At 40.4% G+C, this 26,813-nt stretch overlaps 3 protein-coding genes across 4 annotated transcripts in view; 2 read left to right on the top strand and 1 right to left on the bottom strand.

Moving 5' to 3' along the window:
• ppm1lb (protein phosphatase, Mg2+/Mn2+ dependent, 1Lb) overlaps nucleotides 1-5,213 on the bottom strand; it is a 44,373-nt gene extending 39,160 nt beyond the window's left edge. Inside the window, exon 1 of the mRNA XM_023405385.2 lies at nucleotides 4,324-5,213. Coding sequence (XP_023261153.1) covers nucleotides 4,324-4,722 — 399 coding nt within the window. The 5' untranslated portion in view covers nucleotides 4,723-5,213. The remainder of the gene's footprint in view (nucleotides 1-4,323) is intronic.
• Nucleotides 5,214-6,995: 1,782 nt separating this feature from the next.
• nmd3 (NMD3 ribosome export adaptor) lies at nucleotides 6,996-19,264 on the top strand. Its single transcript, XM_023405387.2, has 16 exons — nucleotides 6,996-7,135; nucleotides 7,508-7,600; nucleotides 9,207-9,341; nucleotides 9,489-9,585; nucleotides 10,146-10,226; nucleotides 10,775-10,903; nucleotides 12,110-12,200; nucleotides 12,916-12,994; nucleotides 13,595-13,691; nucleotides 14,228-14,345; nucleotides 16,644-16,789; nucleotides 17,131-17,243; nucleotides 17,355-17,427; nucleotides 17,654-17,760; nucleotides 18,535-18,605; nucleotides 18,817-19,264. Exons 2-16 carry the CDS (start codon nucleotides 7,557-7,559, stop codon nucleotides 18,948-18,950), a joined length of 1,515 nt encoding a protein of 504 aa, XP_023261155.1. The 5' UTR covers nucleotides 6,996-7,135; nucleotides 7,508-7,556; the 3' UTR covers nucleotides 18,951-19,264.
• Nucleotides 19,265-19,363: 99 nt separating this feature from the next.
• Nucleotides 19,364-26,441, top strand: sptssb (serine palmitoyltransferase, small subunit B). 2 transcript variants are annotated; one of them, XM_023405363.2, is made up of 2 exons: nucleotides 19,364-22,204; nucleotides 23,857-26,441. In XM_023405363.2, exons 1-2 carry the CDS (start codon nucleotides 22,189-22,191, stop codon nucleotides 24,105-24,107), a joined length of 267 nt encoding a protein of 88 aa, XP_023261131.1. In that variant the 5' UTR covers nucleotides 19,364-22,188; the 3' UTR covers nucleotides 24,108-26,441. The 2 variants fall into 2 exon arrangements, with proteins under 2 accessions (XP_023261131.1, XP_023261132.1); XM_023405364.2 differs by lacking the exon at nucleotides 19,364-22,204 and adding an exon at nucleotides 22,212-22,426.
• Nucleotides 26,442-26,813: the final 372 nt, after the last annotated feature.

The following is a 26,813-nucleotide window of genomic DNA, read 5'->3' on the forward strand; positions in this document are numbered from 1 at the left end:
TCTCTCTCTAATCCTGTAATGCCAACAGTGCAATTAGTCACATGCCAGCTCTTTCTTTCATCTCTCTACTGAGAGGGAGCTCAGGAGGAATTCAAACTGCTTAGTATCAAAACTACATAACCCACCTTCCTCTTCTGGAGTAATACACAAACATGCACATAGCATTAAAATACCTTGATTTCAAACATCGACCTTTCTGATTATAAAACGTCCTTCATTTTGAAAAGATGGTGAACTATGACGCACAACTGCTTCAATCACTCTCAAAAGTCCTGTCTGCTTTGCAATTCAAGAAATGAATGATGAAGGTGAAGATTAAATGTCCATTCAGCCCTAGTATGAATCAAAAGTGACATGAGGACAAACTAAGAGCTGAATAAAGACAGAGGATCCCTCTAAAAATGGCCATCATCCCTGTGGTTTTAGCATTCTTTTCTCCTTTACTCTGCGCTCTCCCATCACGTCCGTCACAGTTAGGCACCATATCTATAACAACCCACTCACAAACAGATACCACTGATCAAAACTACATGAAACAGTGAGCTGTGACAGAAAAGGAAAACAACTGGACAAAAACAAAAAGGATAGCAAAATAGTAAAGCAGCCACAGCACTCAAGTTAAACAGGCTCATAGTGAATGTCTTCTCTGTACTCTACAGTTACGGTAATTTTGCAGCGCCTGAGGCCACAACCTGATAGTGGGGCAGGGGGGAGCGGAGTACGACCGACTCTCTACATGTCAGTAAGGAACAAATGGCTCAAGTTGCTGTTATATGGATGGAGAGCCTAGAGTTATCACTTTCATGCAGGTTATTCCCATGTGTCAGCTAAAAATCAATCTCCATTTAACAGATAAATCCCCTCACTGAGGCAACTTCTAATATGACTGAGACTGCTGATGGATATGTTCACATTAAACACTGATTTTAAACACTTTGAAATTTGAATTTGCGTTGGTGGGCGAGTGGGTGTGTGGTGTGTGGTGCAGAGAGATAGAGAAAGAAAAAGAGATTCCCAGATGTTATCTAGCACTGACTAATTATTTATCTGCTAGTAAAGTGATTGGTTCCAGTAAGGTGAAAGAACAGTGACAGCCCTGCATTTAGAGCCTGTTCTCTTTTCACAACACTCGTTACTTGCATTAACAGGAAATGTTGATAGTACTACAAGCAAGAGAGAAACTTTTCTCAAGCTAAAAAGGCAAAATGATGAGGCAATATTACATTTCAGTCAGAGTTGGTGAACAGATAAGGATAATGTCCTCTATACTGATAATCAATGAATTATTTTGCTCACTTTTTTTTTTATTTAAACAAAAATATTTCCTACTTCTATTATTAATGGGAACATGCTGCTTTTCTTTGTCTTATGTGATAATGAAATGAATATGTTGGTTAGGAAAAAAACAAGCAGTATGAAGATCTCACCTTGGGTTTTAGGCACTTACAACTCATAATTTTCAGACATTTTATAGACTAAACACTTACTTGATTAACTGAAAATAATCATTGATTCATTGATTTAAAAAACAAAAATCTTTCACTGCAGCTCTAATTGCATTAAGATCAACTACCTGTTCCCTTGAGGATTTTGTTGAATCACTGCTCTAATTAGCCGACACACTCATACCCCAGTATTTTAAATTTCTGTCCATTACAGGCTTTGTAATCATTGTTCAAGACTGATGCAAAGTCTTGAATGTTAGCTGTGTGTGTGTGTGTGTGTGTGTGTGTGTGTGTGTGTGTGTGTGTGTGTGTGTGTGTGTGTGGAGACAAATGGAAGTGACTGACACCTTACTAACTAGCCAGATGAGGCAGCCAGTATTCCTGGTGTTGCCCTGGGCCACACAGCATCCCTCTGCTTTATTCAATGCCCTCTGGCTTAAAAAAAAATAAAAAATAAAAAAATAAAAAAATCTAAATTCACTAAACAGAGGAAGTTGTTTCTGAAAGCTACTGTCTGGCAACCATTTCACAAACTTCAAAAGAGGGCGTGGGAATGAAAACAGAGCACACAGTTGCCCATGGACATGCAGTGATAAAACAGCCTCTCGCCTACATGGAAAAATCTCAACCTTCTCTTCCTTTCTTCTTACTCTCACTATTGATGCTCTCCCACTCATTCTCTCCTTTTTCTGTCACATATAAAAACACATATCTCCTATTCACTATTTATTTCTCCAAGTCTCTTAACCATATGTGTGGTAGCTGTAGCTGGGTTCACAGGTCAGGCCACCGGTCTCTAAAAAGGAACTCCTCTGAGGGAAAAAAGCATTGGGGAAACGGCCGCAGGAGAAAACAATCCAATGACCACTTTTGGTCAAAAGCTGCAGCAGTCAGCACCACAGCCTAAAATTTAATTTCCCCTAAAAGAACAGCTATCCTCTATGCCTTTGGCTGCCTATTTTTAGCATGTTATCGTTCAGCCTCTATTGGACCACAGCAGTCAAACTGAGAATGAAGACAGTTGCTGTCAGGCCCTAAACAGCATGGAGCTCTGCAGCAACCACAACTGCCTGATCAAAAAGTGTGTAATTTTTAATGTACAAGAAGAGAAAGAAGAAACTGGGATACCCTATCACTTAAAGTTTGAATGCTCAGTTACTATCTGGCTCTGTCACATCAATTCTATACTGTGAGCTGAGGTCATGGTCCTAAGAGACAATGCCAGTGTTCAAGCATGGCATGACTATCAGTGTTTTCATGCTCGCGTCTAACCGTGGCATCATCTCAAATGCTCTTTGTCCCTTTAACTGATAGCTTTTTTTCTTTAAGGGTCTCATTGTGAGTTGCTTCGTAAAGCTGTTCCATGGCTGCCCTAAACGCAACGCCACGTTCACGCGCTCGTGTTGAAAGACAATCGTAGTTAGCACCAAGGAAGCAGAAAGACGGGAGATTTCTAAGCTGTCAAATAGTATCGACTGGGGGTGGACAGTGACCAGCAGATCAGTGATCAATGACCCACTTCAGTCATGCTCCGCTCATATTATTGAGCTCATCTGGCAGTGGGTATGCCTCTGAATCACACAGATTTGAATTCATCCTCTTGCTTCCGGCTATAATCTTGTTAGACCATGAGCCCAATGCTGTCTGCATGCTAAAAATGTTGTTTTGTCCAAAAGAACATGAGATGGGTATTTCCGGTATGATTTTAAGTTGTAAATAGACAAGATGCAGTTCCTTTGCCATTTGGAAGAAAACTGTAAGTGTGGGTGAGTGTGTGCAGAGCTGTAGCAAGAAATGATGGGCTCCTACACACAGTGGGTTACTGTGGGCCCTTTCTCCACTTATCTACCAATTCTCAGTGACAAATACCCAAGGGTGGATTTCCAGTTGCCTCGAGGGGTTTACTGTGCCTAACCTGGTTTGTGCAAATTGTATTGAAAACGTGTACGGGAATATGCACCACCAAAGCGCAATAACAACTAACAAGATTAGACCCCCACTTTAAGGGGTCCTGCTTTACGAGGCCTGGTCTTTAAGGCTAAATGTAGTTGATAGACCTTTGTTATTTCAGTTTTGTGCTTTCACATCTCACATTCGCAAATAAATTTCTGTACAAAAAATGACCATACAACCAATTTAGGGCCAGGTAGTATTCCAGCAGAGAAAAAAATTACACATTGTTCAAACAGTGGGCATTAATTGGGGCCCAGCAGCAAATTTTTCCCCCCTGGCCTGCAACATCCACAACTTTATCACACTTCTTGTAAATTTCACATAATGTAACAAATCAATTATCAGATACTTATTCATCAGCTGACACAAATATTCGTTCTGAAAAACATAACTTTGTGAAAGTTGATCAGAAGATGTGGGTTAAGCAGCTGGACTCTGGTGGTCATTTGACATCATTTCCAACATTTAATAAAACTAATTACCAATTTAGTTGTTTAGAAAACAAATCAATTACTAGTTGCCTCTTTATGGGACCACTTTCATTTTTAAAATGCCATTTTCAAGAGTGTAAGATCAGTTTCGATCAAGTCTGAAAAGTAAACACTGCAGTCGAACTGCTATTCCAGCTTGCTCCAGTTTGTCTCACTCATGGTTTTAATAAAAATTTGACAGCAGTCTTGAAACCAGATTTTAAACCAAACCAGGCATAATAAATATGCCCACAAAATCGTGAAAAACACACTGTTCAAGATCACTTAAGACATCTTTACCCACACTTAAGGGCTCCCGCATCTTAGTTTGGGGCCCCAGGGTGCCCACAATTTTGTGATGGTATTGGAGTCAGGGAGTAATTTAGACTGTAAGTGGGAAAGACACACACTGGACACACTGTGTTTTATTTTCCTCGCCTCCACATTGTACTCACCTCTCCTCCGTGGCCATCAAAAACTCCAAATATAGACGGATGACTCTTGTTGACTATGTCGGTGAGCACCTCGAACCTGTCCTCCATGTGGTCTCGCCGGCCTTGGATGGAGTACACGGCCACGTTGTTGCTCTTGAACTCCCAGGTCTTGGAGAACTCCGCATCCAGGACGTCCAGCCCGCCGAACCGCTCATTCTGCATCATCTCCGCCACTTTCCCCTTGACCATCTTGACCGCATCCCGGCTGGACTTGACGATGGTCTTCACTTCGTCCGTGTGGAAGAAGTAACTCCACAGAGCCAGGCTGATACACAGCAGGAACAAGGTCTCCGGTCTGAGCAGAAAATAACGCATGATCCGACCTAACAGAGACAGCAGGGTCATTGTATCCTCTATCATTTATTTATTTACATGCAAGAAATCGCGGCAGGTTGTGTGTCGTTCGCCCCCGCCGCAGATTTCAGTCCATCGTCGTTGGCGTGAGTGGCTTGGTAGCGATGAAACAGGCACATTTAACCGAGCACTTCACACCGGGAAACATTCAGATTACACTGACTTAACGGGTGACACTTCACTGCATTTTTTAGCCGGACCCAGCAGGCAGGAGGTAAGGTGTTAGCGAACAATCAAACACGGTGCTCCGGCTGGTTCCCTCTAGCACGCAGCCCCGCAGTGAGCCACCAACGGCTGTCCGCTGACCATCTGATGCGGTCCGACAACACCGACACCCCCCCCCCCCCCACCCCCCCGGACAGAAGACGCAGGAAGCCCGTTTGGACTTCAAATTAAGCCAGTGTGTTGGCTATAGTAGAGCGGTGGGCAGAGTCTCTTCCCAGCCAGCCCTGCTACTGTTCCCAGTCCTGAAAATAGCGGACTGTGTTGAAACCCTCACATTCCCAGCTGCCACACTGGCTTCGACTCTCCGCTGCTGCCTATCTAAACTGTGGTGCTGCCTTCAGGTGCAGTTCGTAATGTCCTTCAAACGATTCATTGTGCTGAGCACAGACTCACATTAGACTGCTGGGTAGTTAAAATACAGCGGTGTAAAAATAATCCAATACAAGTAAAAGCCCCGTAGACAAAATCCAACTACAGAAGTGTTATCAGCAAAATGTACTGAAAGTATCAAAGTAAAATCACTGGTTTTTCAGTAACATGTCCCTGTGACTGATAATTTATTTTATATGACATTATTAGATTGTTGATGAATCACAGTTTAAGCAGCACTTAGCTGAGCTAGTTTTAACTACTTTATATACAGTTAAGTAGTCCAGTGCAGTGGTTACCAACCTGAGGGTCAGGCTCACTAGATAAATATGGGGGTTGGAGGGAGGCAGTAGGGAGATAGCTAATGAATGTAGTTTTAAAGAAAATAAAAAAACACAGTTATTGAAATTAAACCATGTAAGACGTTTACAGTTTACAGAGTTGCAGCCACCATAGCTGTCTTAATATACAGTATTCCATAATGACATAATGGCTCGTTTTCACTTTAGAAATCTCTGATACCACCTGAAGGCATCCAAAGAACTGCCATACCACAGGTGCTCACAAAAACCATGGACTGATTAATCATAAATGTTAAAACATAGGTGCCCAACTTTGCTAAATCTCATTATAACAATTGACAAAATCAGATACATTATACCAAAATTGAGTGCTGAATTTCCCACTGCAACTGCCTGTGGACCCAAGACATAGAGGCCCCAAAAGCCCTTGGTGGCAATACGTTTTTGATCATATTAACTGTAATTGTGTGTGGACATGAACCCCAATATCATGACATAACAAGTAACTTAAGGTGCTCCTGCATTATTATCTGATCCTTATTATTTCAGATGGGTTTGCGTTTATACATGGCACATATTCCAAAATAATTTACCACACAGCACTTCTGGGGTTTTATTATAATCCAGGATTTATCTCTTGCATACAGTTACTCCTGACATGGTGTGGGTTTAAATTCAATAAAATGTAGGTGTTTTAAGTATGAATGTTCATACTGACACCTGTGTATTTTGAGTAGTGCAAGGCGATAACAGTCAAACGCAGGTTTATATAACTGAGAAACACTCGTAACTCAAACAAAACTTACTAATATACTTAATACAAAAAGAATCTACACTGGTTTTACTGTAATGTAATTGTTAAAATTGTATGCAATTAGGCCCAAGACTTGTGTTAAAGGAAAACCAGGCTTCATGCACATACTGTATGAAATTTTTACTGTCCAAGTTATGGCCTAATGCGATACACATTTCTCTAAAACATTTTCCTTATATGTACTTTATTCACTTTGCTGGCTTAGCCTAGACTTTATAGTCTTAGATCATCATACATTTTGTATGAGCCATTTATATTATGTTGCAGCAGGGAAGCGATTCACATCTAAATAGGACATGGTGAAGTTGATTCCCTTTGTTTTCCCTAGTTTTCTCTTCTTTTTATTTTATTAATTTTATTTTTATATAAGTACAATATGATGAAAGTGTTTTATATGTCAAAGCTTACCTTTTATTTTGGTTTATTTTTAACAGTTCTGTTGATACAGTTCCTCGGTACTGTGGATTATCTGCATAAATTAAATGTTAGACCTGTTTCATTTTCATTTTCATCTTTTTTTATCAGTTGGATCTTTTTTATTTAATTTTGAATTTTTTTAAGGAAATTTATTCAGGCATACAAAGACAGTCTCGAGGTCTTTGGGGCCTGACTGACGTCATCACGCCTCCCACGTTCCCTTGGTTGGTAAAAACGTGGAGGACCTCCTCACCTCACAGCCTGTCGTGGATCTGTGACCAAAATAATTTCTGTAAGTTTTGTCAGACTTCTTTTTACTAGTTGCAGTGATTGTATAAGTTTTGATTGACATCGTGGGCTTGTTTCTTGTAGAATTACTCATCAGAAATAGCAGTTTAGCCTCTTATGCTAACTGTCTGATACGGAATCTAAAGCATCAGCTAGCATAATTTTTAAAGATGAGTCTTTATACAACTGTCTATCTGTTCCCAAGTGAACACTTATAAACAAGAAGCAATATTGTTATTTACCTGCCGTTAGTCATACGGTTAGTAGTTCTTAACCAGCCTGTTGCTACAAGGTAGCATTAGCTATGTCCTAGCAGTTTTGCTGCTGTCAAACCTGTTGGCAGAGCCAGTTAAATCTGTGATGTTTCTGTCCTCAGAGCTACACAACGGTCCACTGACATACTTTAACTTGGCAACTTGTCAAGAATGGAGTACATGCAAGCTCCTGCCACAAGCAGCCAGGGGAATATGTAAGTGAAAAACATGTGTCTTTATGTTGTCAAGTCTGCAGTATTGTGTGAAAGTACTGACACGTTATAGATATTTATCAAGAAGGAAAAACACATCTGTAATTACTAACGAAGCTGAAGTTAAGAGAAGTCAAATCTGGACTACATCATCTCAGAAAACCTAAAGACTATATATATTTAATCTGTAAAATAATCTTTTAAACAGCCATTACACTCTCCCTGTTAATCTAGTCCAGTTATAAGAAATCTAGTTATACTGGCTCAGATATAGACTTGGTCTAGTGTGGTCTGGATGGATAAAAAATGATATCTCTCTCTTTTTGTATTAAACAAATAGAATATAGGTTTCACAAATCTGAAACTATGTTTTAAAGGGTCTTTAGCTTCTCTGGGACAATCTGGTCCAGATTTGATAAGTGTACTTTTAGTGGTTTTTGATCTGGACCTTGTCATATTTGGCCTGGATGTAAAAAAATAAATAAAAAAAGACCTGTGAAATTTTTTTCATGAATTAATTTTTCAAAGTTTTACCTACAATGCTTAACACCCTTTCACAACAATATGAGGGGCTACAAAAGGAGAAGTATTGTGAGATAAGTTTCCCTTAACTTTCCCCTTAACTGCTGAATTAGAAGCGAACTTCAGTGTTGTTAATTATGACCATTAATCATGGTTTTGTTCCATTTAAATGGGCCATTTAAGTAAGCCAGCACAAACAATACCAGGGCCTTGATTATGGTACACCTAAATGGAATACAAGCATTATTAAAGATGTTAGTGTTGCCTGTGTTTGTCACATCTTTGCCTTTTTGAAGAATGTAATAAAGCAGATATTTTTTCTCTTGTAGTGATCAGAAAGAACATCATGATAGTTTAGTACATTATAATAAAGAATTTGGAAACACTGTAGATCTAGAAATGTATGGTAGTAAACATTAGGTCTCTTACTTTTGTTTTTCAAGAACAGTTCATTGCCACATCGCAGTGTATTCACAAGTTCTAGGAGGAGTCCTTCTGAATTCCACCAAAAGATCCCAGCTAATAGTTTCTCCTTAATCTCTGCCCACAAAGCTGCTGAGAGCAACTCTTACTAAGAAATGGAGAGCAATTGAAATCTGATAATAGAAAGGGCTTGGTTGAATCAGTTCCCATTTATAGCATCATCACACCAAGTGAAAATGGTTCCTGAAGGATAAAGGGCTACATGAGTTTGGTAGTTTTTTGTACGATAAAGGTTACTGTTTGCATTCTAGGACTTAAATCTTGAATGTCAAAGTTTCCCACTTGTACTGTAACACAGCAACAAGTAAAAGTTTTCTAAATAATCTGGGATTTTATCTGATTTACAGCACAATTTTAATGTAATTTTGACAAAAGTAGTCATTTAAATGTTAATTCTGATAATTCATGATCTCATGGAAAAGAAATGACTTGCATTCATTGCTAGAATGAACTGATAAAAAGAAGGGAAAACACAATAAAATAAGCAATATTTTAGGAAATTTCCAGCAGTAATGGGCCGCACCTGTTGTCTTTATCGAATAGTCTTACACTCCAAAAACAAACTTTTTGTGAGTCTTACTAATGTTGCTTCTTTCTGCTCCAGCCTGTGTTGCACTTGTGGCGTCCCTATTCCTCCCAACCCAGCCAACATGTGTGTAGCCTGTCTGCGTACTCAGGTAGACATCTCAGAGGGAATCCCCAAGCAAGTCACTGTGCACTTCTGCAAGCAGTGTGAAAGGTTTGTTTCAGGCATTTATCTATAATGGGATACACACATTGTATCATTGTTTCCCTCCAGCAAGCATCTACATGTACAAAAAGTGTTTTTCTTGAGAAATTTTGTTGAGGAAAGTTGAGGCTTTAATGTACATCTGCTTTCATTCAGGTACTTGCAGCCTCCAACCACCTGGATGCAGTGTGCCCTGGAGTCCAGGGAGCTGCTGGCACTGTGCCTGAAGAAAATCAAGAGCTCTATGACCAAAGTGAGTATGATTCTTCTCATTAAATCACAAAAGACAATAGCATGTTTACACTCAAATAAAAGACAAAAATGTAATATTGTATATAATATTGTGTCTCCCCCATGTTTCTGATTTGACATGATGATGTGCACATGGTTGAACAATTAATAATGAAATATTATTGAATCGCAATATGGCGAAGTGCAATATCCAAATCGCACTACGTTTTTTGATAAAGGTAAAATATGTCACAACATACCATAAATGAAGCATTGTGATGCTACAGAGATGCCCCTGCCAAATCATATTCTCCAGATGTAAAGGGAAATAGTTGTTTGGCACAAGCCCCAACAAAAGTGACATAGTCATTATTTAAATACTGTGTTCAGTGAAAGTGAAATGCAAAAATGACCATTTCTTCTGAAATTGTGACTCATATCTCAATTGCACTACCTGCCAAAAATAATTGCAATATGATTTTTTTTCTGCATAGCCCTAATATGCACCCTGGTCACCATCTTTGAGTATTTAACCATGGATCATGCTACTTAATGGATTCACCAACACCCCTGTCCCCACAGGTTCGTCTCATTGATGCTGGTTTCCTGTGGACAGAGCCACACTCCAAAAGGATTAAGATGAAACTGACTGTACAGAAAGAGGTAAGAAAACAGAATGAAAGTGATAAGTGTGGGAGAATGACATTCTGCTCCAGGTGGCAGTTGGCAAAAAGCACAGTCTGTGTTTGAATTTAAGCCTTTTGGTTAATGCAAAAATAATAATGTCAAAGTGTAACATACATCCAATGACCATAAGTGGCCGTCTGTGACAGTGAGAACCATATATGCAACAGACTTTAAGATAAACTCTTGAAACAGAGTTGTCTGTTCTTGACTAGCTATGTGTGTTTGAGAGAGGTGAGTTTTGCCAGGGCCTGTCATGTCATCTCCTTGACCTTTAGTGAGAACCTGAGCCCTGTGCTTCCTGGGAACAACACATTTGTTTGTGCTGTTGGAGGGTCTCTATAATACTGTCTCCAGATCGCAGTGGTCTGATATTTTCTAAATGGCTCAGAGAAGGAAACATGAAAACCAAAAGTTTTCTTCCCGAAAGACTTGGTTATTGAATGACAGAATGACAGAGTTTTCGTCGCTGTTTGCCATGCGGTTCGAACATATGGTGTAACTTGTTGTTGTCTTTCCCTCTCCAGGTGATGAATGGCGCTATCCTCCAGCAGGTGTTCGTGGTCGAGTTTGTCATCCAGTCCCAGATGTGTGACGACTGCCATCGTGTGGAAGCCAAGGACTTCTGGAAGGCCGTGGTGCAAGTTCGACAGAAGGTAAGCGTGATCGAAAATTTTTTGCTTATCTCCTGTTTTGCTTTACTAAAACTAAACTTACACACTTTCACCTTTTGACAGTATTATTAAATATGCCATGCATGCTTCTCAATATACTTCATTTTATGAAGTATTTTATTATTTGAAACATTAATAGTGGTTTTATTTTGGCAAAGGATACTTTCAGGAAATCACATTGTGTAGGCATCAGGCAGAAGGACTCGAGAGGGGCCTTGAAAATAGGCTAAAACCATACAAGTAAATAAAACTAAAGGGCTGCAAAGGTTATAAAATGTATGACAGGTATTAAAAAAAATGTTGGCCAAGTACATTTTTTTCTCCTGCACCCTCGAAATCTGAGCCAATACTTCACTCACTTCAAGGTCTTTTATCTTGGTTGCCCTAAATTTTCCAATTTAAATCTTCTTTTTAAGTTTACTCTGTCTTTTCACAATCCTGTTATTCTGTGGTGATTTTGCAACTGCATATTAAAGCATGAACCTGAGCCCAGTAGGTTTTATGTAAAACAAATATAGAGCCCTTGGTATTTGGCAGGAAATACCGCACTTAAACCTAGGGTTGCACTTTTCCTCTTCTCACTGATGTGTGGAGATAAACCAAGCTTAGCTCCTGCCCTGCAGTGGCTGTAGACTTGTGAGGTGATTACTCAGAAGCAGGTAAGATCTGCCCAAATGTATATTTAGACCTTGTAACCTCTGTTACAACCTCACTTAACAAAGCTAATATACCATGCTGATTATATAACTGAGCACTGTCTGCAGCCACTTCACACTAAATGCCAAAGTCATTTTCTCTTCACTGACAGGTTTTTACTGTGAAACAGCTATCTTGGAAGTTTGAATTAACAGCATGAATGTCTACTTGTTCTTACTTGTTCCTCAATAGCCCTTTGCCCCTGTGACGTTTATTTTTACCAACTACACTTTGTTCAGAAGTAAAAAAAAAACAACAAAAAAACCCCCCCAAAAAAACCCACATGTATAGCTGCAAGCACTGGAGTTTTTAACTGGGGTATTTTTTTGAAAAGGTCAAAGGAGGCAACTGGCCATGGCAGATGCTAAGCTGTTAATCCAATTTTTACAGCAATAAATGTTTAGATACTTGGGACATAGGGCTGGAGAGATTCTATAAATCTCCGTATGTTAATAATGATGCTGAGATTTTTCTTTTTTTTTTTTTTAACAGACTGTTCATAAAAAGACATTCTACTATCTAGAGCAGCTGATCCTCAAGCATAAACTTCACCAGAATGCCCTCAACATCAAAGAAATCCATGGTAGGTCAATGGCATATGATTTAATATATTTCATTATGTATCATGTATGTTAGTATACATATCTCCAAAGGGAGAGGCCTGCTATTTTCCTTAGGGCTTCTAACCGAATTACACTGAAAAATCGGAAAGTTGTCTTATTCGTCACCAGCGTAACTAATGTGGATTAGAACTAAGCGGAACATAATGATGTGTCGAGTGTTAATTACCGCTTCCCCTACCAGACAGCAAGCCATGCATGCATATCACTGGCGCCAATCACTTCATACAGCTGTCCTCGTGTGGGCCTCAGAGGGGCATGCGTTGTGCGTCTAATCAGTGTGCTGTAATCAGAGCAGGCATTCCATCCCAGATTCCTGCAATGCAAGCTGGCTTCATACCCTGTTTAGAGATGCTAAGGCCCACACTGTGCCCACACTCAGACACACATGCTGTGCATTGAGTGACAGCTCAGCAGTGGCTCCTCTGTGCTCTTGGACAGGACTGTGAAGTGGGGTTTGGCCCGACGGTGTAATTTAAATCATCTCCACATCTCGGCAGGACTTAAAAGCTTTATGAAGGTTACAACATGTGGTTGCCATATTTCCTTCCATCGTCATCTGCTCCCTTGTGTGTGTTGTTTGCATGCATATGAATTCTGCAATGGTGATGACCCGTGAAGTGCGCCTGTGATGAATTTATTGGTGGAGGGTTTGATGGTATTGCTCTTCTCTCTCAGAGGGGATTGATTTCTACTATGCCTCTAAGCAACACGCTCAGAAGATGGTCGACTTCCTCCAATGCACCGTGCCCTGCAGGTGAGCAATGCTCCAGTCTGTGATCATGAGCGTTATGCTCATGATGCTCAGTGTTAAGTCCACGTTCCATTTTTAATTTACATGTATTTAGATGCTGAGCACAACCTTTAAGGGTATTGTAACTGATCACCACTAGATTCAGCTGGTATGTTTATGTTATGAAATTAGTGGGAAAATGTGGAGATCATTTGTTAGCAGGTGTTACCAAAATGTAGGGTGTAGATAATAATTGTCCTAATAAAAACTCCATTTACAAAGAATGTATGAAAAACCAAGACATTATTTTAGAAGTGTGTTTCTATCACTACATGCATCATTATTAGTAAAGAAAAAAAAAAGGCTTATAAGTGTTGTTTCCCGATGGCCGAAACTAAAACATTGCGTAATTAGTCACCTGAATGTTGAGCTAACATGTCGACACGACCTCCAGCAGCTCAGACTAGTTAAACTGCACAATACCCAAGTCTTTTCCATGTGTGCACAACATCCTATTGAATCCAAGCCTTTTTGTTGTGACAATTTGTCCAACTGGCACAATATGAACTCTGAATGACGTCTGTGATGATATAACAATAAAAACTTTTCTTTTTGATTTTAAAGGTCAAAGACTTCCCAGCGTCTCATCTCTCACGACATCCATTCAAACACGTACAACTATAAGAGCACCTTCTCTATGGAGATTGTACCTATCTGCAAGGTACACTGCTATGTGTTTTGTTGATTCTTTGTTTTAGTTGGCTTTTTATGCTCTCAAATGAGCCACTGTTGAAGCTGCGCCATACTTTCAGCTCTGAAGCCTTCACTTTTAGTTTTGTAAAAATGTTGAATTAGAAAGTTGTTGAAATTTCTGCTGAATCGCAGATGTAAACCTGATGCTGGCCAAGAATCTTTCATGTTATATTTGTTTTTGACGGTGACAAGTGATAATTAATGGAGCGTATTGAAAAGTTGGAGAAACTTAATATACTTTAACATTAAAACTAATGTAGGGATAGTGTTTCTTTGCAGGTGTGTATTTGTCATTTTCAATAACTGCTTAATCCCATTTGACATGCAGCTTCAGTTCTGTGTTTTAAATATCAGTACATGAATGACAGGGGTCATACAGGGCATATTCAATAAATGAAAACAGGAATTTGAATAGACAGATAGAAGTGCACAATTCTATAGAAAGTCCAAAGTCTCTTACTTTCCCCGTGACCTCAGTTTGACCCTGTGCTGTCTGTTTGCCAGGACAATGTTGTGTGTCTTTCACCACGTCTGGCGCAGAGCCTCGGGAACATGGGTCAAGTGTGTGTGTGCGTCCGTGTCACCAGCACCATCCACCTCATCGATCCAAACACCCTGCAGAGTGAGTATTGTAACTGCCCACTGAGTTTTAACTGACACCACAGTCCAATTCAATGACACCATAGCCTGTTGTGGTTGAATATGGTGGAGTCGGCAAACACTGTGTTTTATAATAATAATAATCTTTATTTAAAGAGCATATTTCAAAAACTTGAGGTGAACCGTGCTTCACACAAGGAATCAAAATCAAGAAATTATAAAATCTAATCCATGGGAGATTAACTGGATCAGAGTAAAATAGATAAATTCCAGTTATATAACATAAAGAAACTAAGACACAGTTCCAGTGAAATTAACTAATAACTCATAAAAATCAGCATAAGTTCTCCTCCTATAAAATTGGGTTTCTTAAGATTTCTTAAGATTTAAAAGAAGATACTGACTCAGCCAGACGTTTCCTCAGGCAGGTTGTTCAGGGCCTCGAGGCCTGTCTCCTCTGGTTTTCAGCACTTGTAGTTTTTAGTCATTAAAACGCAAAGGTGCTGAAGTTCTCATTTATTCAGTAATGCAGGCTCTATGTGTAGACTTTGTGAAAGATCTGATGTACAGCAGGTTAGAACATTTCCATACTCAGTGAGGAATTCGGCCCACGATCTAGTATAGTGTCAATTTTAATACAGTACACTGGGTTGAGTAGACATTCAGGTATACTGTTTAGTGCACTTGTTAGACTTGGGTGATATCAAAAATGTATCTCGATACAGTCCAGCCCAGATATCACGATATATGATATTATCGGATATCAGCTCAAGCGTAGCTCTAGATTTTATGCCTCTGCACCAGTGCCAGCCGTGACCTGAGGCATTAGTTTTCGGATCAGCCATCTGTCCATTTGTATGTCCCATTCTCGTGAACACGATATCTCCGTAAGGATGAACTGATTTGATTTTAGTGGTCAAAGGTCGAGGTTACAGTAACTTAAACACATTTTTCGCCATAAATCAAGAATTTATATGCTAATTATGACTCAATTTAAAACAAATTTCTTATCAGGATAAAAGGCGGTACTAGTTTCTTGAAGTAAAAGAACAATAAAAGAATGTGATTTGTCTTGTCTGATGAATCTGGTTTACTGCTGAGGCAGCAGATGGAAGGGTCAGAATTTGGCAACAACAGCATGAATCCATGGACACAACCTGCTTTGTGTGGACAGTTCAGGCTGGTGGTGGTGTAATGGTGTGGGGATTATTTTGTTGGGCCCCTGAATACCAATCAGTCATGGTTTGAATGCCACAGCCTAACCGAGTATTGTTGTTGACCATGTGCAAAAGTCGTCTTCAGTATACTTCAGTGGTCTCCCCACTCACCAGAATCCAGTAGAACACCTTGTGGATGTGGTAAAATAGGAGATCGGCAGCGTTAATGTCTATCTGACAGATCTGCAGAGATGATGTGATGCAGTCATGTCAACATGGAGCAGAATCTCAAAAAAGTGTTTTCAACATCTTGTAGAAATCCATTCCACAAAGGACTGAGGCGTGTTCCCAATAAAGTGCTCAGTGAGTGTAATCGAGAGTCAGTGCTTGGGTGAAACCCTTCAGTGCTGCACTAGGCTCACCTCAGTCTGCTGACCACATGTTCATCATACTTGTTTAAACGCTTAACTGCTCCCCTCTGTTCTTAGTCATGGCACATCAAGAGACACACTTACAAAGAAAAAAAAAAACACACATTTCCAGTTTGCATTATGTCTGCTGTCATAGCCAAGTCAGCGTATTCAGAGGGGGTTTATAATCAATGCAAATGTGGTGACAATTAGCGATGATGTGTTTCTTCTGTATCTGGCGTAATCACTCATTATGTGTGAGGCTGAGACGCTCCTCAACAGAATTCTGACATTTTGGAAGCAGCACACACGTTTTTAATTACTCTTCAAAGAGCAGGCTATTTTTGTTGCAGAAAGTTTTTGAGCAAGCTGAATAGCAGAAACAGCCTGGAGGCAGAGCTCTGTTCGGCGGATTTAGGCTGCAGTAGGCAATTAACTCAAGTATTAAGAAATGTGTGTGTTGCTGTTCGTCTGCTCGTGTTCACTTTATTTGCAGTATAGACAGAAATGCATCGTTCCTGTCTGCTTTGTTTGGAATATGTATAGTAGAAAAATACATTGGCAGATTTTTATCAGGCTTAGTACCCATATAGTTATTAGATAAAAGGATCTCTATCTAACTTTTCAAGTTCTTTAACTCAAGTAAAAATGAGAGGGTACTGTATAATTTGTGCTCACACTTCTTAACTGACTGTCCTATTGACTAGTCTTAATAGTCATCAATAAATGCATGAATAATGTCTTGCACACTAGTTGCTGAGGTGGATGGGAACACATACTGGCGTAACCCCTTCAACAGTCTCTGTAACCCACGGCAACTGGAGGAGTTCATTGTCATGGACACTGACATCATCAGAGACCAGAAGCTGGGTGCCGGAGCAGGCTTGAGGTCCAATAAGGTGAGCATGTGTATGTGAGTGTGTGTGTGTTTGTGTGTGTTGTTGCAGAATAGATTGCATTATGCGGGAACATTGCTCTTCTCTTGGAAGCCAAATCAATAGCAAACCATTACATTATCCCTGAACCTGTATGCTGGATTCAACAGCAGTGTTTGTTTCAGTGACAGGGCGGAATGAGGTTCGTTGGAACAGTGTTCGCTCTCTCTCTTTTCCTCTGTCTGAATGTTGCATTATGCAACCGTCGGAACAGTTTGGAGGAAGAAAACAAGAGTAATGTTCTTGAAATGGGTTTGAAACTACATTTATATTCATTCTTGTGTGCATTTGTGTGTGGGTTACAGCACACCCTGGCTGAGGTGTGGGTTCAGAAAACATCAGAGATGGATACCAGTCAGCAATATCACTGCCGTACATTCCTGGGCCATCTGCTCAACATTGGAGACCTTGTGCAGGGGTGAGTATTGAGGGTTGACGAGATGTTCAGATGACAGTCAGGTTGGCTGTAAAGACGGATGGCAAGCTGTGAGCTTAACACTTAATGGAACATTTATTTCTGATCCTGCAGGTTTGACTTTGCCAATTCCAACATCAATGATGAATACCTGAATAAGATGAACCCTCATCATGTTCCTGATGTGGTAAGACTCAGCTGCACTTCTCTGAACACCCTCAGTGAATAAACCTGGGCTTCCTCAGTAGTTATTGTTGACTTGATTAACACTGACCCCTAGTGGCAGCATAAAATACTGAGTGTAGATTTGATAGCATTCTTGGAAAAATACTACATCCCCACAAGGACTCATGTAAGAAAACTATGAGGACAGTTTTTTAGTTTTTTAATTTGTACAATGTGGGCTGTCATAGGTGCTGATCAAGAAGAGCTACGACCGCAGCAGGAGGGTGAAGCGCAGGAACTGGAAACTGCAGGAGATGTCCAGAGACCGTGATGGCATGGACACAGATGATGAGAGGTAGGATAGTAATGTGAAGCTCATATATCATTCTCATGAAGTGACTGAATTAAAGCTTCTTAAAGATTTTAAGTCTCAATCAGATCCTGTCATTTTCTAAAGAGCAGTCCAGCATCCATCTTCGGAGGTGACTCAAAATAAAACTAGAATGACGGTGTTTAATGTAATAAAGGAACATGTCAGCCGGTGCAACTGTGTGTCTCACTTATGTGTGTTCAGTAGCAATGGAGCTTTATAGCACAAAGGAATACGCTGTATCTGGCTTTGGCTAGACAGACAATACTTGTTTGTACTGTCTGTGTGGTCAGTACTAACAAGTTGGTTTTGTTGACAAAAAATTGTGGAATGTCAGCAGACCTATACTTTCATGTGAACATGCTTGGAAAATCCTTTATCTAGCTGCATGAAGTATCTAATGAAAAATATCTTTTGTAGCTCTCATTAAATATTTTGACAAAACACAATAGGTGCATAGATTTAGAATACCTTCTCCTTAGAAAGTACCTTTTTTAAATAGAGAAGTTTCATCCACATGTGCATTTTGAAGAAATTAGGAATTCGTAAAGGGTGTTTTCTGAACAAATGTCTGCAGCACAGAAAATATGGGAAAACACTTAAGATACCTGAAATGCTGACTTAAGACCTGACATTATTTTTGGTCCGTTGGTGAATAGTTTGATAATGTGCCAAAATGACATGTATCCTGTAAGGGTTTTTTTTAACCTGTAATGCCGTGCCACATTGGTGTGGTCTTAATTTCTTTTCTGTCTTTAGACAATACCAGGACTTCCTGGAGGACCTGGAGGAAGATGAGAATCTGAGGAAGAATGTCAACATCTACAGAGGTGAGCAGCTGGATACTGCAGACTTTCTTCAACATCAGTATCCCAAGAGACTTCAGCCCTTCTGTTGATATATTTATATTTCCATTGTCAAGCTATGGCCAATTTACTGTTGGCGCCTGCTTAAGTTGCTGGTAGAACACACTGGGCACACTGTTAATTATAGCTAATGTGTTGGATAGTTCATGAAAACAGGTTAATTCTTGAATTTCAGATGCATCAAAAATCCCAGTGGAGAGTGACACTGATGATGACGGAGCACCGCGTATCTCCCTGATGGAGATGCTGGAGGAGCTCAGCCTATCAGATGCCACAGGAGGAGAGGGTGCCGACATGATGACAGACTAACCAGTCGCCATCCTGCCTGTGTGACACTTACAGCTGATCTGTCAAAACACAGGTCCACTGATGATACAGTGATACAATTATCCATAAACATACGGATTATATTGGTGCCACTTAGTAACAAATAGACTTTGAGTTGTTTCAACTGATCATTTACTGGGCCTGCAAAATTAACATTTTCAGCTTCTTCTACAGTACTCTTTTCTCCTTTGTCATGTAGAATTTTTGAAGTGATGTGGAAATGGAGTGCTTATAATCCACTATATCAAAATAAATACTTGCCCTTATAGATATTTTCTGCTCGGGGATGAAAAAGACATTTGTTGTCTAGTGCTTTGCTGTTGCCATCCACCAGAGGGTGCTTTGGGCCGCTAAGAAAAGGGAAGTAAGGCCTTCAAATAGCCACACTTGCAGTGAGCTGATGGTGTAATTTGGCTACCATGGGTAATATTCAAATATTCACCCACCAGCACCACCTGTTTCAGAGTGCTGTCTGTACTTAGATATGGGCTGAGGCTGATCTTGTGTGAGCCTTAAAAACCCCTTAGGAGCACTTTAAAATGACTTAAAAGAGTTAATATCAAACATTTTGTGATGATCTCTGGTGATTTTGGGAATGTAAAACCACAACATTTGCTCACACACAGCCTTCCTTACAGTATTAATCCAAACCATAATTGAACTTAGTTTAAGATTTATGTGTGTCAGCAGTTTTGTTGCATGGCTGTGCAGACCTGCTGATATGAAGCTTTATGTAATCTAAGACACCATAGGAATGTGTGCATCACAGAGTGAATCAGTCTTTGTGACATGTCTCACATTCTAACTTGAAGAGAGAGGAGGAGGCGACGGCGGCTGTCTTGTTTTTCACAGACCTGAGCTGGTTGTTAACGGTAATCAGATCTACTTGGGAAAGTGAATGAAGTGAATCCCCTCAGGGTGTTTGTGTGTGTGGGTGGGGGCAACAACAATGTAGAGTAGGGGTTCTGCTTTTTTTTTTTTTTAATTCTGATTTTCTGTTGACATGTACAAACTGAGCCCTTGTGACCCAAATACTTTCCCTCCAGACCCCTTTACCTGTGATTTCTGGTATTACAGACTGACTTACCAGATATCATAGGACCATTGTCATGTTGTGGTTTTGCCTCGAGTGCTTAGGGATAAAGAGGCTGTTATTCTGATTTGAATAGTAATTTCCAAAGTACCTGCAGCGGAGCAGGTTGGGACAGTTCATGTAAAGATCGCAGTGGGTAACTTCTGTCACAAATCTTGTACAAAGTGCCGTTCAGTATGTGCACGGTGAGGATGTGTTCACTGCTATACTGTGTCTGACATTTCATACCAGTCCTCATCCTTGTGACGCTAACAAACTCGTAGAGTGTATCCATGCATAACTGGTGCGCCACGGCGGCACTGCCCGTGTTTACACATCAATAATGCATAAAGTTAAGTGTAAGAATACAGCAGGTCAGCAAACCCTGGGAAGAGGAGATAAGGTTTCCTAACTGTATGTCTGATTGCTCCAAAACAAAGAGGCACCTTCTCAGCTTATACTTAAATTTCTTTTCCATGGGTGTTTGGGTTGTGCGTTTTTTTCTCTTGGTTGTCCTTTTTTGAAGGCGCCATTCAGGTTACACATTTAATCCAAAAATGCTTTTCTCAGTCTGTTTAGGTGGGGACTTGGAAGAGAAAAGAGGCAAAGTTAATACTTTTTCTGAATATATATTTTTGTATCTGAGTGAGAATAGTAGGCTTTGTTGGTTTTCCAAGACAAAGTGCTACAGCTCTTGTAGTTAGTCAACTCTGTGGCTACTGGTGCGTAATACATTATATTTACAGATTTAGCACCTGACTAGTCACACACCTCAGTTCTCTGTTCCTAGTCTCTGTATGCAGTGCAACATCATCTTTCATCATTTTTGTTTCATAGTCATATACAGTGCATTCAAAAAGCTTTCACTTTTTTCACATTTTGTTATATTGCAGCTTATGTTGTGAATTTTCTCATCATCAATCTGCACTCAATACCCCGTAGTAACAAAGTGAAAACACAATTTTAGAAGTTTTTGCTAATTTATTAAAAGGGATAAATGGAAATATCACATTGGTGTAAGTATTCAGACCCTTTGATGTGACACTTAACATGTAGCTCAGGTGCCATTTCTCTTGATCATCTTTGAGATATTTCTACACCTTGATTGGAGTCCAGCTGCAGTCAATTCAGCTGATTGGCCATGATTTGGAAAGGCACCAGTCTGCAAAAGATCTCACAGCTGAAGATGCACATCAGAGTAAAAACCAAGACATGAGGAGGAAGGAATTGCCTGCAGAGCACAGAGACAGGATTGTGTTGAGGCACAGAAAAGGGCAAGGCTACAAAAAGAAAATTCTGCTGCATTGAAGGTTCCCAAGAGCTTGGAGGCCTCCATAAGTCTTAGATGTGTGGAAGTGTGGAACAGCCAGGACTCCTGCTAGAGCTCGCTGCGCGCCCAGGCTGAGCAATTGGGAGAGAGGTGACAAATCCTGTGGGGAATCATTTGAATTTACCACAGGTTGGACTCCAATCCAGGTGGAGAAACAAATCAAAGATAATTAATGGGCGGGACCTGAGCTACATATCAAGTGTCATAGCGGTGTCTCAATTCTCGATATGAATCATGAATTTGCAAAAACATCTAAAATTCAGTGTCTGCCTTGTCTTTATGGGGAGTTGAGTGTAGATTGACGAGGGGGAAAATTTAATTTTAGCATAAAGCAGCAACATAACAAAACGTGGAAAAAGTGAAGGGGTCTGAATACTGCATGCGACACCAAATATTGAACCCTTTATGTTTACTTATAGTAAGTAATCCAAACTACAACATCCCGAGACTGCGGTACAAGTACACTACAGTGTTCTGTCTGTCTGTCTGTCTGTCTGTCTGTCTGTCTGTCTGTCTGTCTGTCTGTCTGTTGTTGGCTCCTGTGCAGCAGAGCCGCGTTGCTGCTGCCGCTGCCTACGTCAGAGCTGGTACTGCGGCGCAGTGTCTGGCTGCAGCATGGTGGGACGAATGCGCAGAAGGATGCGGTACGGCTTGAAAAAAGTTTAAAGATGCTGCACCAAGCGGCGGACTTTGCATGGCTGAAATAGAGCTGCAACCAAGACATCGACTCCTCCTGTGCATCAGATGTTAAGACTGTTTTCCTCTGGCTGCGTCAACACACCGGCCTACGCGTTAAAGTCCGCTGTCACTCCACCTGCATGATCTGTGAGCCAGGTGAGTCGTGAGTGTTGAGCACGAGTAGTGGGTGTGGTGTCATTCTCACAGTCTGTATGACTAGCCTTGTACATATCAGCCAGTGGCAAACTGGTGAGGCAGCTTTGGGTTTACACAAAGCAGCGGAGCAGCAGCGGGACGCGCGGGCTGTTGTCTGTGGCTCATCCTGTAATAACCTCCATCAGTAGTAGATATCCAGGGGATCTCACGTCGGCTGCAAAGGTGAGTCTACAGCAGGATTTGGTTATACACAACACATTCTGCAGTACGCGTTCAAGAGTTAATTTTTCCCCCAAAATATTCGGTCTATTAAAAAAAAAAAAAAAAAAATCAATTAACTGAGGAATGGTGAAGACATTTATTATTGCTATATACAGATCATCACCATCTGGACAGGAAGTATAACTTTTTCTTAAGTGCTTTTTTTTTTTCCAGTTTTGTGGCCAAACTTGTTAAAGGAGGTGTTTATTAAGACATGTTATTTAAGGTACCATCCTAAAATACCTAACTGTGCTATGGTCGTTGTAGTAGTAGGCTACAACAGTGTTGCTGTAGTATTTAAATAAATTAAGTTAATTTGGCGGCATCCTGTAGATAGTAGCTGCCCTGTATGGACGGACACATCTTGCTTTTGTTATTCTGTCTACTTAAAGTACATTCTAGAAAAGCAGGTGAGTACACCTGCGCTTGTAGCGTACCTGTTGACCCCGCCCCCTACCTGTGTAGCAGGACCTGTTATTGCCTGCGGCTACATAAACGTTACTACAAATACACACTAGCTTCTTATCAGATATTTGAAAAACGGTAACTTTATTATACACTAATCAACACTAAATACAAACATTAGTATACACTAACACTAAATTTAACCCTAGGCATATAACCCATTAAAACAAAGCTTTAAAACAAGTGAGGTATTTCGCCTGAATCTATGAATGTATGTTAAAGTGCACTTGTGGTCTGTGCTGTATGTTCTGTGGAGATGGAAAACTGTTGCTCATTACCCTCCTCACACAGCACAAACTAATTTTGCAAGTGTCACATGTGTGTCAAGTGTGGGAATAAGTGTGCCAAGAAAATAAGTGAGAGCGGTTGTATTGTCCATGTGGGATCCCTGGCTTCAATTTCATAGGTGTTTCTGCACAACTTAATCCTATAAGACCCTGAGCGCCCATGAGGTTTGCTTGATTGCCCCCATAGGGTGCTGCTGTGGGCTTGGAGTAGGTAGAGGAGTGCTCCCAATTCCCATTTATGCCTCCTTATTAAATAAATAGACAGCCACAAGGGTTATTTTTTCATTGAAGGATTATTTTCCATTGTGGTTACACAATTTGCCCCCAGCTACAACATAAAATGCTGCATACACAGTAATGCATCAGTAATGACAATCAAATGATTAAAAACACTGACGGGCCATTCTTCTGCTTTATGAGTACTTGAGGACTGCTGCCTCTGTGTGCTCATAAGAATGTGCTTTCTTCTTTCTTTCTTAAAACCCATTTAAATTCTTATAATCACTCTCCTCCAATCCTCTGTCTTTCTCCCTCACCTTCACCACTATAATTTTTATCCTCATCACATCTTCAGTCACACCATCTCTTTCTTGCGGCTTGAATCTCACATCTCTCCACCTCCATTTGTCCTCCGTGCAGCCTGCAGGATGAACTTCAAGAACTTGAGGGAGTACCTGGCCTGGCTGTACTACCAGTACCTGCTCATCACTGGCATCTATGTCCTGGAGCCCTGGGAAAAGTCAATTTTCAACTCCATCCTCTTCTCCGCCATCGCCATGGTGATCTACACCTCATATGTGTTTGTGCCCATCCATGTACGCCTTGCACTGGAGTTTTTCTCCGGGATCTTTGGCGGCCAGCCCGAGAGCACCATGGCGCTCATGAACTAAAAGGAGAAGAGACCATGGAGGGCAAAGAGGCAGCGACTGGGTGGATTAGCATGAGTCCCCTAATCATTTCCTATAACTCAACTCATCAGGTCCCAGAGCACCTTGAGCCCGTCTTTACATCACGTGCATCCCAAACCACAGCGGTCAGTCACCTCAGCTAATCAAGACTGAAAACATGAAGATCTTAATGGAATGATCTGGAGAGCAGAGCCTTACTATCTTCTTTACATCCCAAACCCTCTGGCCTTACCCCATGGTATTAGACACACGGCTGTACATTACTTTCACACCCTCGCTGTGAAACGTCTTGTGAAATGTTGTTCGTCATTGTTTATTTTTTTCTCACCATGTGTCCTGTGTGAGTGCATACCACTTCTCGGTTTTGCATGATAGGATCATACATTAGCAGTAGATTTGCATGTTCATCTCACTACAAGATACTACTAGACACTCTTCTCTCCATCGTGACTTTTGAGCTACAGTCTTTAAAGCGGCATTCCAGCGATTTAGCTTGTCACTTTCATACAATTTGGGGATTAGGGGTTAGAGACAGATTAAAAGTAGAGTGGTCTTAATCTAAGCGTCGAGGCTGAGATCCCGATTTTTAATCTCAAGTAAAAAAAACTAAACTGGATCCTACATTTCCCTTAATACAACTCAATAGGATCTTTTGGTAGATCCTCACTGACAGGTTAATACCCACATCTATTAAATCCAAGATCCCAAGTTTGCAACAGAGCCTCTCTAAAAATGTATAGGCTCCACGCCCCAAGCTGAGATAACACTGTTGACATTAATTGGATCATTTTTCTGACTGTGACTCAGTCCAAAATCACGATAGTGCACTTATGTTTCTGCCATCGTATAGTGTCTGAATTCTGAGTGTGAAACTCATGCACTATATAGTGCCGTTCAAAGATCCAACAATGGGACAAACAAAGTAGTGTTCAAGGCATTTACTCAACTTTCTGTTAACAATCCCACAATGCAATGTAGGGCTGTCAGTGACGATGCAAATGACAGAGAATCATAAATGTCTGCATCTCTATTAACTTCTCACTCCACAGTAAGCTATTGAGTATCTTTTATACAGGGAGTAGTGAATAAGTGAATGGGGGAGTGATTTATAGACACAGCTTCCTTCAGAGAAGACATGAGACAGTTGGAGTGCCCCTTTAAGTATGCGTGTCTGTTTATCTGCTCCATCTTTGACGCCATGTTAACACTGATTGCAACTCACCCTCACCCACTACTCATCCCAACATTTCTGACATACACTTAAATGTTACTGGTTGATCTATGGTTTTGTATCAGAACCACTATCACCTTTTTATAGTTGTCTTTATGCACTGTAATTCTGACTGGCAGGCTACATTGCATATTTCATTGTGCAATGAAAGAGAGAGAGAGAGTTGATTGAAAAGCCCAAGCTATACAATGAAGCTAAAAGTGTCACGATCAAGGATGTGCTACACAAATGTTGAAGGTTTGTACCAGGCCTACATTTGCCGGTTTACTGGTCAAAATGAGTAATGTAACGAAATAACAGCATCATTGTGTGCCGAACCCTTTCTTTATCTCCTGTTTTTTAACTGGTGGTATGTTGGGAAGGTGTGTTCAGCACTGAGCATAAGCAAATATTGGTACAGCAAACCTTTTGTGTTTTAGGCTTGCCTGTTGTTAATGAAGGCTTTACTCAATCAACAGCCTCTGAACTCAAAGCAGTACTGTGTGAAGTCAAATGCAAAATGCAGTCAAATTGGCCTGAATGAAAAGAAAAAAGCCTGACTGGTCGACCAAATACAGTTTTCCTTACCTATAGTTGATCTATAGAGGATGGACCATAGAGAGAATGAGTTGTTGTGTATCTGATAGTGGTGATGAGCATTGCATTTAGTTGTGTGCTTAAGATAATTTTTGATAATTTGTGCTTTGGGTCAAGGGCTTGCTGATTAGTCTGAACATGATCTCTAAGTTAACCTTATTTATATGGAGTTATATATTTATATATACTGGTAAATGCTTGGCTGGTTACAATGTCAATTACCAAACTTTTTTTTGATTATTTATATCTGTGTTCTCTTGTGGCCATAAATTACACGCGTTCTTTGCTTTGGTTCTCCACCTGAAAGTGCTATTATATTGTTCCCAATATGTGTAATTTCATTCCAGTTTTGTTAAACATTTACAGTAGTCCAGACATTTCCCGTACCAAGAATGAAGAGCTCTCGTAGAAGCCTTTTTCATCATTCACCAAATGAATGCTTTATTTATACATGATAGCAACACATCACTGCAATATTCAGAAAATAAAGACATCTGAAGACACTTGGACAGCTGTTCTTTCTCTTCCTGGTGTCGATTTTGATATGAATCTCGGTGCATATTGTAGTTTGAAATATGTATTAATGCTGTATATGCGTCTGTTCTGCCTGATTCAGTCAAGCAGAGCAGTTACTTTGAAATTGAAGAACAAGCAAAACAGGACATTGGGCAGGACATTCCTAACACAATAGACTGTACCACATAAAGTGAATTCACACAATAAGAGGCAGAGCCACCAAACCAGTTCTCCCTAGACAGTACAGGAATGAATATCCAGGGGCTTTGCTTTCCCTCCTGCAGATACTAGGGAGCCTGTAGATGCCTACAAAGCTCTGCTGACCTAAAGCCTGCACCGTGTCCACCCAATTCAAACTAGAATGG

The sequence above is a fragment of the Seriola lalandi genome, unplaced genomic scaffold (assembly GCF_002814215.2).
Source record: "Seriola lalandi dorsalis isolate HSWRI2012SDOR001 ecotype SW California unplaced genomic scaffold, Sedor1 jcf7180002054276, whole genome shotgun sequence".
NCBI lineage: Eukaryota > Metazoa > Chordata > Actinopteri > Carangiformes > Carangidae > Seriola > Seriola lalandi.